This window comes from Asterias amurensis, chromosome 4, assembly GCF_032118995.1.
Source record: "Asterias amurensis chromosome 4, ASM3211899v1".
Taxonomy (NCBI): domain Eukaryota; kingdom Metazoa; phylum Echinodermata; class Asteroidea; order Forcipulatida; family Asteriidae; genus Asterias; species Asterias amurensis.
In genome coordinates this window covers 21,657,790-21,673,618 of record NC_092651.1, presented here as the reverse complement: position 1 = coordinate 21,673,618, position 15,829 = coordinate 21,657,790, and the positions used below count along the sequence as shown (strand labels likewise).

General features: G+C 37.3%; 1 protein-coding gene and 1 non-coding gene across 4 annotated transcripts in view; one reads left to right on the top strand and one right to left on the bottom strand.

The window, feature by feature from the left end:
• LOC139935947 (anoctamin-4-like) overlaps positions 1-12,158 on the bottom strand; it is a 29,718-nt gene extending 17,560 nt beyond the window's left edge. For 2 of the 3 annotated variants that reach the window (XM_071930596.1, XM_071930598.1), the window contains exons 1-9: positions 12,029-12,158; positions 9,656-9,875; positions 8,333-8,548; positions 7,662-7,734; positions 6,140-6,240; positions 3,910-3,991; positions 3,267-3,305; positions 1,710-1,867; positions 306-478 (exon numbers count right to left, since the gene is read on the bottom strand). In XM_071930596.1, the coding sequence (XP_071786697.1) occupies positions 306-478; positions 1,710-1,867; positions 3,267-3,305; positions 3,910-3,991; positions 6,140-6,240; positions 7,662-7,734; positions 8,333-8,548; positions 9,656-9,865 (1,052 nt within the window). In that variant the 5' untranslated portion in view covers positions 9,866-9,875; positions 12,029-12,158. The remainder of the gene's footprint in view (positions 1-305; positions 479-1,709; positions 1,868-3,266; positions 3,306-3,909; positions 3,992-6,139; positions 6,241-7,661; positions 7,735-8,332; positions 8,549-9,655; positions 9,876-12,028) is intronic. The other variant, XM_071930597.1, reaches the window with a different exon arrangement.
• A 227-nt stretch (positions 12,159-12,385) lies between these two features.
• Trnap-cgg (transfer RNA proline (anticodon CGG)) lies at positions 12,386-12,457 on the top strand. The gene has a single exon. It is a non-coding gene; the product is annotated as a tRNA-Pro (tRNA).
• The last annotated feature ends 3,372 nt before the right edge of the window (positions 12,458-15,829 follow it).

The window sequence follows — 15,829 nt, the reverse complement described above, 5'->3', positions numbered from 1 at the left end:
TGCAAAACAAAACTTAACTCCTGTTTCACGTTGGGATTTTTCCAGGCATTTTTTACTGAAAAAAATAAAGCACAAAAATCAATACTAGTAGCCATGTATGGTTGTAGTGTGATTATACAGAGTTGATTGGTATGTAAAAGGTTTATGAATTTACTGCCATAAGCTTGGCTAGGTGCATCAGATGGCCCCCAAGATGTTGGCAGTAATTAATTGTTTATTTTCTGATCCTCGAGTCAGACTGAGTATAGAATGCATGTTAATCATCATATTTCTTGACCACCATTATAATCCTCAATTAATCTTACCTCAGATACAATCCGTATCCCCATATCGCTAATCCCATGAGAACCGGTAACCATAGTAATGACGCCATCTCACCGGCCCAGGCAAAGTAAAATGCAATCTTCTCCCCAAAGTAGTTTCTGATCTTCCATAGAGGTTGGAATTTAAAACTTTTACACCATGTCCTGTGCAAGGCCTGTAAATAAATTCAAGATTGCGTTAATTCCGGAAGTTGGGGAGGTCGTACTTTCTGCTTTATCAGCCAGGCTTCTGATGGATGATACCAAAGCCTACCCCGTATATGGACTGTGAAGGGGGTAACCCTGTTTCAGCCCCAGGAGTAGATGGCAACAGCCTCTGGAAAAGTAGTTATAGCCCACACCTTGAAGTGGCCCGCAGGCCTTGTGTGTCTGGCGACTTGCATAAAAAACAAAAAGGTCGCAGGATCATGTCATGCTCTTCTCAATTTTCTTTTGTTCAGCACCAAATTATTAAAAACTTTATCCAGTCAGACCCCTTGTGGTTTATTACTTGACATTTGGTATATAAAAAAAATGTGCATCCTCTTAGTGCTTCCCAGGTCGAATCATAATTTTGTGTTTGATCACTTTCTAAACAGAAGTGACAGGTTGAATGGCTTTTGTCACTGGCACCCTCGAACAAATGCATTTACCAAAAATATGGAAATCGCCAACATCAAGCTAAATAGCTCAGTTGGTAGAGCGAAGCCCTGTTTATCCGGAGGTTGCAGCTTCAAGTTCCGCTCTAGTAAATTTGTACTTGTTCAACCCAAAAGTAAAGGCAGGTGCTATGCCATACCCAATTTCTCACATCATATGGTCACATGACTGGCAAGTTTGACATCACTTTGCTATGATTTCCATTTCAAATTATACATAATGCTAAATTTCTAAAACTAATTTGTGAAAGGAAAAAACAACAATATATGATTGATGTTTTTGTGTACAGTATGCGCGTAAGATCTGTGGAGGAAGTAAACCGCTCCTTTCTAGCCTATAAACATAAGCAGTGCATGCACTATGGTGACATTTATCAATGAATCTTATTGACCCAATTCACCTGACGTCAGCATCATAATAATCTTGGATGCGCCATTTTGGTGGTTAATGTCACTGAGCGTTGTACAGTGAAGTGCACATTTTAGACGACAAGGCGTTTACATGTAAACCTATCGACCACCAAAATGGTGAGCGTGGCACAGTCGCCGCGTGTGACGTGCGTGCAAGTAGTCAATAGTGTGTAGTGTTTAATACGAGGTTCGGATAATACAAGGAAACCGGGCCAGTCCGGTTGAACGTAGAGTAATGGGTTGACCTAATTTTAAGGAGAGTCCACTGTACTCGGTAGCAGGTTCGAACCCTCCAAGACTTTCTACATTCCGCCTCACATAATAAAGCATATCTCACCTCTCTTGGGTCAGCTTTAGCATCAAAATCTCCTCTCTCTTTGCTGAGTGATCTTTGTATCTCTCTAGTGTCGTCATCTTCAACGAGTTCGTACACTGATTCTTCATGCATGATAAAGGCATCAGTGAACACCTTCTTCATCAGCATGAAGGGGAGACCTTCAAGAAAAGAATCAGAAATTAAGGCACTGTCCGGGTTTGGTAATTACTCAAAATATATATTAGCACAAAACCTTACTTGGTAACAATCAATGGAGAGCTGTTGATAGTATAAAACATTGTGAGAAACGGCTCCCTCTGAAGTAGCGTAGTTTTTGAGAAAGAGGTAATTTCTCACTAAAATATATCTGAAAGCACACTATTTTGTACAAACAAGGGTGCTTTTTCTTCCATCATTTTCTTGCAACTTCATTGAGCAATTGAGCTCAAATTTTCACACTCAAATTTTCACAGGTTTGTTATTTTATGCATATAGGTGCAGGTTTGTTATTTTATGCATACACCTAGTGAGAAGACTAGTCTTTGACAATCACCAATAGTGTCCAGGGTCTTTAACCCTTTAGAAACCATTCATTTCTGTATATAAGCATCACAGAACGCCAAGCTATTGCTAAAATTGTTCATTTTTAAATAAAATTTTGTCAGTAAAAATGCCAACAGAAATAACATGAAACAGAAAAATTAGTTGGGGCCAAAGTTTGGGTTCGATAATTACGAAAAAAATAATAACAGAAGTGCTAATATTATTCATTTTTTTAATCAAATCTTGTCAGTAAAAACATCAACAGAAATATCGTGGAAATTGGAGCTCAAGGAGCTGTTTAAAATGATTGCTACACTGTGCTTCTTCAGAGACAACAGTTATAAAGAAACTAGAACAACAACAACTTAAATACAAAACCAAAGCAACTAAACTTGGGAAAAATCTGATGCTTAGTAGTTGGGTAGGAGTAAGTTGACATCAGAAAAACACCTTGCTCAAGATATTCAGAGTGTAGAGGGTGTAACACACCACAAACTCTGGAGCTTAGAAACTTGGATTTATTATTTCAAAGGTTCATTTTAAGAATCTAGAATCTTTTCTAGAATCATATTATAGGTTAGAGTTAAACAACAACAAAAATAGCAAAACAACAATTAGGTAAAATAATTATATTAGGATTATGCCAACTTGGCAACTAACAAGATTATTATTATATTTCAATTTAACAAAGAAATTCAAGGCCTGATAATTTGTTTTTAAAGGCGAGGGCACCAAGGCATTTTCTTCTTAGTAAAGGGCACCTCTATGAGAAAACGGTAAATTTCTAAAACATTTTAAGGGGCACCATGGCGACGACCAGGGGCAACAGACTCCATGAAGTATCAGACCTGAAATGCCATTCTTGAATAAAAAAAATTGGGAAAATTTATTAATTCTTCTCTTCATCAACATAACATGATAACAACTAGTTTTTTCAATGAAACTTGTTCAAAGACTCATAATAAAAACTTCAAAAAATTAACCGAAATTTAAAAATGATATAAACAGGTGAACAAACAAACAAAAGTTGTGTACCTTGTTTATGTTCTAACCGTGACTGATCAATAAAATTAGCTAGGAGATGAAAGAGCATTTATTAACGACAAGCTCCAAGGAAGTAAGAAACAAAACAGTATTTTAAGAAAAGGAAACTTTCTCTCTTTCAAACTTAGTGGCTTCAATTTGATGAAGATATTTGTAGATCCAAAGGAAGAAACATGTACCGTTTTTTTTTGTTCAGGAAAGGTGTACATCCAGTATAGAATTTTCAAACAGACACAGGGTTGAGTCAGAGTCCCAGAATTGACACGTGAATCTTAAAGCATGACACTATTTCTGTGTTCTTTGGATGCAATGTAAAGCCGGTGTGTGTAATGCACATAGAAAAACCCACGTGCACTTAGTGGAAAAATAATGAGTTCGCTCTGGTGTTTTCTGGTATGGTTGGCACAGCACCTAGCAAACTGTTACATGGTGCTATGTACAAAAATGGGTCTTACGATTGGAACAAAAAGTCTCTGCATACCCTGTACACACAAAAAATAAGCGCTTTCTCAAGACGCCTTTGGGAGTGATAAAGCGCTATATAAGAACTGTGAATCATTATTACTGTTACTATTATCATCATATTATGAAGAAAGATGGTGAAGATTGTTAATATAATCAAGAATCAACTTACCCTTTCTCCTCATGGAATCTTTGTAGTCTTTTTCCGTATCTCCCTTCTCCCTGACATCAATGTTGATCAAAATATTATGAACCTGGATAGAAACGAGTCAAGAAATACCACCAAAATAAATATAATCTGTAAACAAGTTTAGAAACACACTCTCTGTATCTCCTCATCAGAAACTTCAACTCATGTGGTTTTTCTCATAGGAGTTGGGAAAGTGTTGAATATTGAGTAGCGTATCCTTTGCTTTAGTTGAAATGAAAATAATAAAAATTCAATGGAAATTTGGCTTCTTGTGTCAAAGAAAATACAATGCTCTACTTTCTTATTCATTGAGTACACTTGTCATAGTGGCGTTTCTATTAGCTGTGCACTACTGCCAAGCAGCAACAAGAGGCCTAAAAGAATTAACAGAAAGAGCTGAACTGTCCTCTCGAAATTATTAGAGAGCTTAGTGATAAATATGCATACACCTTAGTGCTGACAGTAACTGCGAACTCATCCAGTACTTACACACATTGGTGTTTGTGTAAAATAAAAAGTCTTATTATTTATCCCTAATGCAAATTTAACATCCACTAAATTATTGCAATACCAGTTGCTAAAATATACATTTCAATCATTGGTCAGGGCCCAATTTCATAGAGCTGCTAAGCACAAAAATTTGCTTAGCATGAAATTTTCTTCCTTGATAAAAACAGGATTACCAACCAAATTGGTAATTGGCCCTGGTGGTAAAGACAAGTGGTCTAGGGGTCTAGGATGGCAAAGGTCGAGGCTTCCAATCCCACCTGAGTGGTATGCCTGTGGATTGTTTTCACAGGACTCACTCATATCAGGGTATAGGTAAAACCAAATGATATTCTTCATCCCCGATGCAAATTTAAGCTTTAAGAATAGTACTGGGCCCAATTTCATAGCGCTGCTTAGCGGCATATTTAGTGCTTACTGTGCTATTTCTGTTTCATAGCGCTGCTTACCGTATTAAGCGCACGAAAAGGCATGCTAACCTTCCGGTGCTTATCGCACGAAAATAAATGACGTCACAATGTAAATCCACGGTAAACACGCAATATGGCCGCCCAGTTTTTCTGCTAACCTGTAAAATACGCTAAGGCTTAAGCCAATTTTTCTGCTACAGTAAGCACGCAAATTTGCTTACCGTTAAGCAGCGCTATGAAATTGGGCCCTGGTCTTGACACTAAACAACACTTAACCATTATTGCTTCATCCTTCTGTAAGTTGTGCAATGAATGTAAAAGAATCCATTCACACTTATCATGAAGAGAAGGGATTTGTTTGACTGCAGATTGTTCCGCAGCACCTTGAAAACCATTGGATAGTGCTATGTAAATATATGGGTCTCAAGTACTGAGTATACAGTGCTAACACACATCGGTGTATGGGTAAAAACCAAAATTAATATTCTTTATACCCGATGCAAATTTAACGTCTATTATATCGTTGCGGTACCCGCTGCCGAAACATAGGATTCGAACTGCCGATAGCTACCAGGCAACTTCGGTAGTCTAGTTGGTAAGACACTGCTCTAGAATTGCAAGGGTTGTGGGTTCGAATCCCACCCGAGTAACATGCCTGTTATATTTTTTCACAGGATTCGGGAAAGTACTGTGTATACAGTGCTAACACACATCGGTGTATGGGTAAAAAACCAAAATTAATATATGGGTCTCATAATTCCAACAGATGAAATTGACTTTTAAGAATTCTGTAGCCGCTAACATTTTGTATGAAATGTCTCTGTCCATGAAAAATACAGTCTCAAAGAAAGTGTAATAAGAAGTAGAATAGATACGGGTTTTTAGGTATGTATAGTGAGGTATAAATGAATAAATGAATATTCAGAGTAGGGTAACCATGTGTGTATTTATCTACTTAGCTGTGTAGATTCATTCTTTAAGAACTTGCCCTTTTGTTTATTCTATGCCACGGCAGAAGAATACATATATTGAGACAAGCTCTCAAGGATCAACTTTACACAGCAAAGTAGATGTATGTACAAATGGTGTTACCAGATTCTGAATATACAAGTAGAATTAATTGATTAAAAAAATCAGTTCCCCACACAGAAAGAATCTGCAATTGGTGGAGTTTACAATTGTCAATTCTACTTGAAGATTTTGTTATTTTAAAAGAAAAATTTCACAGAAGCAACTCTAATTTATGACCAATTTGACATGAAAATTTAAAATTAAAGTTTTACACAGCTACTTACAAGGAGTGACCGTAGCGCAGGAGAGAAGAATTTATCTGGTTCATCAATACCTTGGAATACCGCCCTCTTTGCTACGCAGAAAGGCGCGCTGATAAAATCCACTACACATCAAGAAGAAATAAAACCAATAGTGATTAGTATCCAAACCGGGTTTACTGGTTTAAGCTTAAGCTTAGAATTTGTTCCTGCTGTGGTTGACTAGTAATACCAGTTAAAGGAACGTTACAGAATTGGTAAGAAACAAAAATTGTGAAGATCACAGATTCACATAAATCTTACACGGTCTAATGATGATTGTTGAAAACATCCCTTGAAACATTTCTGTCTGAAATGTCATATTTGATGAGAAATAAATAACCTAACTTCGCGTTTGGATTTCATCGCTCAGTGAGCGTTTAATTCATTTTTATTTGGCATCGATGCAATGCAAAATTTGTAATCGGTTTTTCACCATTCTCTCATGACCCAGATGGTCAATCGATCTCAAACCTAAAGGTTTGTCATTTTATGTATATGCTGGATTACATAAAGTGCTTACACTGCCAGCAACTGTTTTGTTAGCAAAAACCAATTCTGTAATGAATGTTCCTGGATTGAATAAAATCAATTTATTTGCAGATATCCGTTATCTATGTAAAGAAAGAAGTTTGACGCTTATATTACACGTGTTGAAATCGTTGCACCAGTGCAAAAATGGACTCGATTTGGCTAAAACTTCATACCTCGCATGAAAATGCTCCATACAAAATGCTGTAACTTGGTGCGTACTTGTTGTGTTTGTTCATCCGAGCTACTTTATGCGAGATTCAATGTTTGAAATTTTCAAACTTGTGCCTATAGTGTGCTATTTCACAACCTTTTTGCACTGTCAAAACAAAATGATAGTATTCCAACCATTTGGTAAACCCTGGAGTGGAGTATACTTTAAAAAAGAAGAACTGGAAACAGTGTCTTCAGCACTAGACAAGTAGATCAAAGAGCAGGATTTCATATCAGGAGAAGATTACAGCATCTTGTTTCCCCAAGACATAAAAAAGTCCACAATGCTTTTTTGCCTTTTGTAAATATTTATTGGACGTATACAAACAATTAATAACCAACCACATTAAAGGGAAGGTACACGTTTGGCAATTGTCAAAAACCAGTGCCCTCACTTGGTGTATTCCATCATAAGCATAAAATAACAAGCCTGTGAAAATTTGAGCTCAATTGGTCATCAGAGTTGCGAGAAAATGATGAAATAAAAAACACCCTTGTTTGACGAATTTGTGTGCTTTCCGACAGAAATAAAAGACTTCTAGCTAGAGTGTCTTTTATTATTTTAGTGAGAAATTACCTCTTTCTCAAAAACTATGTTACTTCAGAGGGAGTCGTTTTCCACAATGTTTTATACTACCAACAGCTCCCCAATGCTCGTTACCAAGTCAGTTTTAAGTTAATATTTGTTTTAAGTAATTACCCACTGTGTACCTTCCCTTGCTCTCTGGCAACAGATTGCACAAAAAAAAGTTGAATGTTTTACCTTCATCTTCTGTGACAAACAAGGAGTTGATTTTATGCATACATCCTTTCTGTGGGTTCTTGGGAATCGCAGCCTGGTGTAGACAAAGATAACACAAGAAATGACAAACACAAATAAATTAAGATATGTACAACCATTTTTTATCTCACGCCCCTTTCAAGACCTCACTTCTTCAAATAAATTTCTTGATCTTTATCAATCCTGAAAGGGCAACTTCAATGTATAAATAAGGCGCTATTTATATCCAATATTATGTTATTTATTATCATTCTCACCAGGATTATAAAACACTGTGGGGCATTTTGTCCCCAAATTTGAGGTTTAGCAAAAGATCTTCATAATGTTTTCTACTTTGTGTTTTTCTTTGGTTTTAAATGCCCTTATGTCCATTCTAGGCATTATAAATGGTTGTATCTTGCTGAATTTTGTTAATTTGATCTGAAACCAACCAGAAAGTAATAAACTATAAAACTTTTAATCGTAATTTGTTTTTGCATATCGCCTGCAATTTGCGCTTATCCCATGAGCAATTTGTGTGTATCTGCCTGCCTCTAGCTTGTGTGTGAGTGAACCCTAATTGAGCAATCACTGAAAAAGTCTGAGACACTGGTTCAAAATCTCATCCCTCGTCTAACATATCCTCACTTCTAAGATTTTCGTTTTTTACTTACTCCCTCCAGTGGCATCTCCAAATTGACCGACTCAGCCTGATGACACATTCTTGAGAACGGACAGTGGATGAGGACGTACACCTTATCTACCATGTCCTTCTCTCGTATCTCAAGACCCTCCGTCTCCTTAGCTGCCTTATTGAACCTCTTTCTTAACTCCGCCCTTCTCTGGCAATCCTCAATATCATCTGTATCTTCATAGTCGGCATCATCCTCCTTTATAAAATAATAAAGACAGATATCAAATATCAAGCCTGATTCTTCACAAAGGCAACAAAGGTGATTGCTTCAATGCACCTGGTCATTGCCTTGGTGCCCTTGAAATTCTCCAGTAGAATTTTACAATTTCCTTGTAGGATGCCCTTTACCAAGAAGAAATGTCTTGGTGCCCTTGCCCTTTCAAAAACAAAGCAAACAGGCCTGAAATATTATGAAATACAAGGGAAACTGAGTAGGTAAATTTTAAATGATTTGGGATTGAACAAAGAAAATTGACTAGAGCGTGACTCGACCCAATGACCTCCGAATTTACCAGCCGGCGCTCAAACAACTGAGCTATATAGCCCTATGTTAGCGATCTCCCTACTTTCTCAATATCTTTGTTCAGGGGTGCCAGAGTGCCACCACGCTGATCCGAAGGTCGTTGATGGTTCGAGTCGCACTCTAGTAAACAAGAAGAAGAGTACAAGAAGATGCTCAATGTTTGTCAGTGCTACTCGCCCCTTCCTTAGCAAAAAGAGCCCAACTCAAAAAAATGTGACAGTAGTGTTAAAAAAGGCCAAGATAGGAGATGTTATATTCACATCTGTGCATAGTCTGCCTTTGAAACTATGAAATGTGGAAAGCGCCATCAATTTACCAAGAAATTATCTTTAACAGATGTTAAATTTACAAGGATAAAGAATATTAATTTTGGTTTTTACCCATAAATAATTATCTTATTGTTGTATTGTAAAAAAAAAAATTTAAACAAAATTGAAATGGGCTTTTCCATAGAAGAGCCGAACTGCCATCAATGGTTCCCTTAGTTTATATGACATGTTGTTTGGGGGCTAAAAGGGTGATTAAGCGGTCACTGGTAAATTTGTTGGCGGTAATGATAACTCAAATATGACATGAAAAGTCATAATTTTAAAGTTATTATTTCTTCTCATTGTTTCTCTTCATCCTGTGATTGGTACTAGTTGTTTGTGCTGTTGGATGTGTTAAAAAAAGATAAACGGATTAAATGTTATATTTTCTTTCTTTTTTTCTTTATTTATTTATTTATTTTCATTTTTTTTTTTTTGGGGGGGGATAGGACAATTTTTTATTGATGCCTACCTTGGCGTAAACCAAGACATAGTCAATCCTTTTGGGGATTATCGTCTGAGTTGCTGCAGCTGCTTTCCTCGGTGACTTCTTGCGTTTCTTCTTTCGCTTCTTGGACTTGTGTTCATCGACACCATTTTGCTCAAGCGAGGGCAGTTTGTTTAGTTTCAGGGGTTGGCCGCCATACGTTTCATCGTACTCAGGATAAGGCTCATTATTCATGGTTGGTTATCTGAAAAAGATAAAAAGGCTTTAGATGTTTAAAAAAAAAAAAAATTGTTTTAGGCCTAGAGAATGAGAAAAATAATAAATAATAAACATAGCAACTTTCCAGTCTTGTATAGCACTCAAGGTGAAGAGAGTAACACTTTTACAGATTGCTTTTCTTGTAAGTTATGTAACGGGACCTTCTGGTTTTACAGTATATCCAAATAATGAAGAAACAATGACAAAGTAAAGCTTGAGTACAGTCATTTGACAGTGCACTTGATCGCTCACAGGGCTTGAAATAAACACTGGACCGCAGGCCCAAGCTTTATATTAGGCCTAACTATGGTTACCGGTACTTCTAGAAACTATAAAAGTATAAGGCTCCCCTGTGGGTAGTTTCTGGAACAATATCATGAAAATACGTTTTTACATGCTAAAATAATTTTCGTCTCATGATTACTGAGACGAAAATTATTTTCATGACATTATTTTACTCATTTCTCAAATACTACAGCACCTTATCAAGTGATAATTTCATGGAAGCTTTCTACCATCATTATCTTCAAACTGTGTAAGTGTAATGTAAATCTGTGGACATTGTGTTTTTGTCCTACAAAAAATACCCAGACCCTTTAATTAATTTAATAATTTTAATATTTCAATATTTGGATTCGAGTCCATTCATAAATTACGTTGTTATCTAGACCCAGGAACTGTGGTGCTGTCGCTGTAGTGTAGGTATCCTCTTGGATAACTTTCCGTATGGCGCCACCACTTTTTCACTCATTTTTACAAAAAGGGATATCTCATTGAGGTAAATTAGATACTATCGTAGCGTCATATGTTATCGACCCTCATATGTTTTCGGTCCCCAACTTTGATTCCCGTTTACCGCTAAATTGTGCAAGCTGCACCGGTGACAGAAGCTATGCAGTTTACTCACGGTCTGTATTTTTATCAGGCTTAATCATGCTGAGAATAAAGTTTCCAATCGTTGGTTATGCTCAAACATTTATAAAATGATTGATTTTTGGTACTAATCACTAGTGCATTATTATGCCAACATTCAAGTGAGTCAAAGAAACATCATCCAACCTCGAAAGTTCAAAACAAAATTACTATCTGCTAGATTGAGTTTCATTCTGCTTTAGTCACTAGATTGATCACGTGAGGTGGTTACTATTTGGGATTCTATGGTGCGCAAATGTGGGGAAAATATTAAAATATTTTAAGTGAAAATGACAACAATTTTTTTTATTTATTTACTGCATAACTGTTATAAATTCCGATAAGCGTAATAAATATTAAGTCTACATTTAAGAGAAAATATCATAGATTGGTTTCTTATCTCCTGAAACCAAACATTACTGGTCTGAAATGGGGGAAAACGGATTGTTATGAAGTGTGAGTGCATCAAGGGGGGTGGGGTGTTTTACTTTCATGCCTTATGATATCTCTGGTCTGGATTCTAATATAGTAGCCATAATGCCTTAGGACAAAAATGTAATTAAATTTGTTAAGTACTAATTGAATAATATTTTTGATTTACTTTGCCCGCCATACTAGCTTCTGAATATTCAATAAAATACCAACCAATGAAAGGTGTGAAAACATATGACGTTGCTCCAATGTCGTGCATGCACAAGGCACTGTTAATAATAATGGCGGACTGTCTCTCGCAGCGTAAAACCAAAACTTTAAAAATTTCAACACACCATGAAGTGAAAGTGTTATTGTTAAAAAATTGGATAGATGATTTGAAAAAAAAATATTTAGTTTTTGATTGTGAACAATTTTCCTGTTATCCTACTGAAAACACATGACACCAGGATATATTATTTCATATCGAATGAAAAAGTAGTGGCGCCATACGGAAACTTTTCCATTCTCCTTTTGTCTTCTTTTTTTTTCTTCTCAGTATCGGTCGTACAACTAATTAACGACCGATAATGAAAATAATTCGAAAAAATGGAGTACAGTACAGTATAGTTGTTATCCGTCTATTTCCGACATGCAACGTTAAAAAACGAGTCGCACCGACCGATGTTTTATTTTTTCACTAACGATAAAAACACAAAGCAAAAGACAGATAATACACTGCAACGAAATACAATATAGTTATAGTAAGTAATAGTATATCACTAAGGTTGAAATTTCTGTGTTGTTCAACGATACCTTTTTTCGTGAACACTTTGTAACGTCGTTAGCTGGTTGTTGTCACTGAAAAACGAAAACATTGGACGCCATCAATAATAACAATGCGCGCAGCAATTCATGGCATGTCACCACTCTGTACTGTTGCTAGGACACACACTGCCTTGTCAACATAATCGATAATTGATTGACTATATTTTAATGACTGATAGGTATGTTTGGTGACGAAAATACGGAGATTTAAGCGTGATTATACACCAGGGAGTTTTATAGGACCCTATAGCCTAGCAAACTCTCAAAATTCACAAATTTACCCAAAGTCTCAGACGATATTTAAGCCAGCAATTATATTGCAATAAATGCCTCAATGGAGATGTTGGCTCGTTGGTCTAGCGGTATGATTCTCGCTTCGGGTGCGAGAGGTCCCGGGTTCAATTCCCGGACGGGCCCTCCTAATTTTTTGTGGTGCTTTCGTTCTACACATTTTTCTTAATTGTCTACAACTTCAAAACAAAACTCTTCATCGTCATATCAAGTATTGCATTACGCATGGAGGAATACAGTTTAATTTTATTCCTCCATGCATTACGCCATGCCATCGAGCATGCAGCTATGATTAGCATCGAGGAAGGATTATACAAGCGATAATAAGCGAGACATCGACCTTCTCATCTGTGGGCTTTATGAACAGTGCCCTCTATTGGCGTACTTTGGATAAATACATTTATTGGACATGTAGAAATGAGTGGCAAAACACCTCAAAAATCCACCAATCAGAAAGTATAATTGAAAAAAAATGACAATATTCGATTCTTTTCTTTACCAATTAATTATTCTAACAATAAGACCAATCATGACACGAACCGCCGCGGGAATGAAGTAACTTGACATGTTGGGAGTTCGGTCATCCCCAGCCACCGTTCCCTTGAGGTGGTGACGGGCGAAGTGTGGCGGGGGACTGGTTGAGTGTTGGAGTTCTCCGGGAGTCCCAGTCTACATGGAGTGTCGATTGGTACTCATGGGACAATATTTGACCCAATGACCATGAACTTTCAAGTACATAATTTGATTTTTTGTTTGTGAATGACATCCACATGACAAATAATATGGCATGTATGTGTATAGGCATACCAGGGGTAAAGTGAACTATTTCTTGATTTTATTGGTTTTAAAAATTAAATGATTCAAAACGTAATCTTCGATCTCAATTAAGTTTCTTACGTGGCCTTTAATGTTGATTGCATGCGCTTATTGTGCTAAAAAGGTGGTGGTGTTCAATCCATATTTTATCATGGAGATTTGGGACAAAACGGATGAAAGAAGTGACATCGGATTTGTTGAACCAAACTAGGTAGATTTTTATTTCATATCAATGTAAAGAATACATATGCGCCGATTGACAAATTAGAAAAGTCTGAAAAAAGAAGCAATATTATAATATATAATAATAAAAATATTTTATAAAATTCAAGGCGCCGAAAGAAGTTTTCCGTAATAACTCGAGACGAAATGTTTGGCCCAAGAAGGTCCGTAATCCAGACTCGAACGACAACACTTGGTGGTTTAGATCTATGTAAACCTACAATGCATGCGGGTAGTTAGTTGATGGGTGGGGGTAGGAGGGTGAGAAGGGTGTGGGAAGGGGTCGGGGCAACTCAAAGTGAGTCCACCCATGGAGGAATAATCCTGGTCCGCCCATGGTCCACCGACGTTCCACCTTGCTATGCGGCCGTGTTACAATTCAAGTGGTATATTATGCGTGGTAGGCCAACGTACCAGTAAATATTCACAGTCTTTCTAAAATAATAACCCCGTCCAAGATGTGTTCATTGGTAAACAAATCAACAGCTGGAAAGCCGAAAATGACTGAACAATATGTAGGCGTAGAGAACAAGGAATTTGGGGAAAGGGTACAAAAAGACCACCAAAGAACAAGGGGCCTGGTTGACCAGTGCCATTGTTTGACTTATCACCTCAAAGCATGGAGCTATAAAAACTTAAAGTATCTCTCACTGAGAATCACTTGTCTCACTTTGGATGAATTATTGTCAAGGATTAAGGTCCAAGAGCCGCAGTAAACAAAATCCACCCCAACCACTGTTTTACTATTATTTCAACGTGGTATGGACGTGGGACTTGGAGCGCCTCGTGCGTGCGGTACCCACCGCGAGCTTCGAGCTAAACACCCACGAGGCCTTGAGCCTCGGCGACCAGCCAGGGCGAGCTTCAGACTTGGTGGAAAGGTCGGTCGCGTTGTATCGTTAATCACTATCGTTAAAAAAAACCTCACATTCCTATTTGGGCAGTTTCGGTAGTGCTGCTGCAGTGGGGCTGGTCTAACAAATTTGTGAAAAACCACGCTGAGGAAGCTTGAGCTGTTAAGTTGTTGCAACCTTGTATTTGCCCATCAAAACTGTTTGTTTGCGAAACAAAGTACGCACATTCAAAATGCTGGTATAATGCGAAAAATATCAAGGGTTATTTGTTTTAGAACACGATTGTCTTCATTATAATTTTCCTTTTCATCCTTAAAAATCGAAATAACCTTTGATAACCGAGGGTCCGACTCCTTGCCATTGCCGAAACTGTCAAACCGTTTACATTTCAGGAGGCACAAGGGGCGGGCCATTTTCTTCTGGATGGGGGGGGGGGGGCATTTTTCGCCAATTCGTATGCAATGTTCCTTTACACAAGCCCTTTTAGCGCTCTAGATAGTGTTCAGTTTAACGAAAGAAAAAAAATCAAAGGATGACGAAATTTCTGACCTGAATTTTAAAACAAAATTAACACTCTCTGCCTGAAATTAAAACAAGTCTCATTAGTGTAGATCCTAGATTGGGCGGGGGGGGGGGGGGGGTTACACACATCATTGGGTGTGGGGCACGTGCCCATGTGCCCGTGCCCGTGCCCCCCCCCCCCCCCCCCCCCTATGGCTGTGAAAAGGGAATGTTTAGATAAAACAGACAAGCACCAGAAAACCTAAACTAGAATGCCCTTTACAAAGACATGTTTTTTATAATTTTTCTTATGATCTTATGTAAAACAAATCTAATTCTCTGACTTACTTGTCGTCATTGCTTGGGGGATTTATCCACTCGCACCACATCAGTTAAAAGTGTCAAATTTTCAGCAAATTAATTCTGAAAAGCTGTCCTGAATCCTGGAGTTTGCGTCTGTTTTATTTTACATGGGTCAGCCAGCCAGAGATCAAACCGGACACATAAAAACCTCGTTGAGGGAAACTTGTAGATTAACCTGTGAGACAAAACACACTTTTACTGTAGATGGGATTAAAGCTTAAAGTACACCAAAAAAATACTTTTTTATATTTCGACCATTTCATCCTCTTAAAGACACTGTACACGTTTGGTAATTGTCAAATACCAGTGTTCTCATTCGGTGTATCTCATCATAAGCATAAAATAACAAGCCTGTGAAAATTTGGGCTCAATTGGTCATCGAAGTTGCGAGAAAATGATGAGAAAAAAAACACTTGTTGGACGAATTTGAAAATGATGAAAGAAAAAACACCCTCGTTGGACGAATTTGTATGATTTCAGAAAGGAATAAAAGACTTCAAGCTAGAAATATTTTAATATTTTAGTGAGAAATTACCTCTTTCTCAAAAACTACGTTACTTCAGATGGAGCCGTTTCTCACATGTTTTAAACTATCAACAGCTCTCCAACGCTCATTACCAAGTCAGTTTTTAAGTTAATATTTGTTTGTTTTGAGTAATAACCAAACGTGTATACCTTCCCTTTAAAGTTGTGCCTCAATATTGTCGGTACCATTCCCTTCAATATTGGTTTATTTCATTTA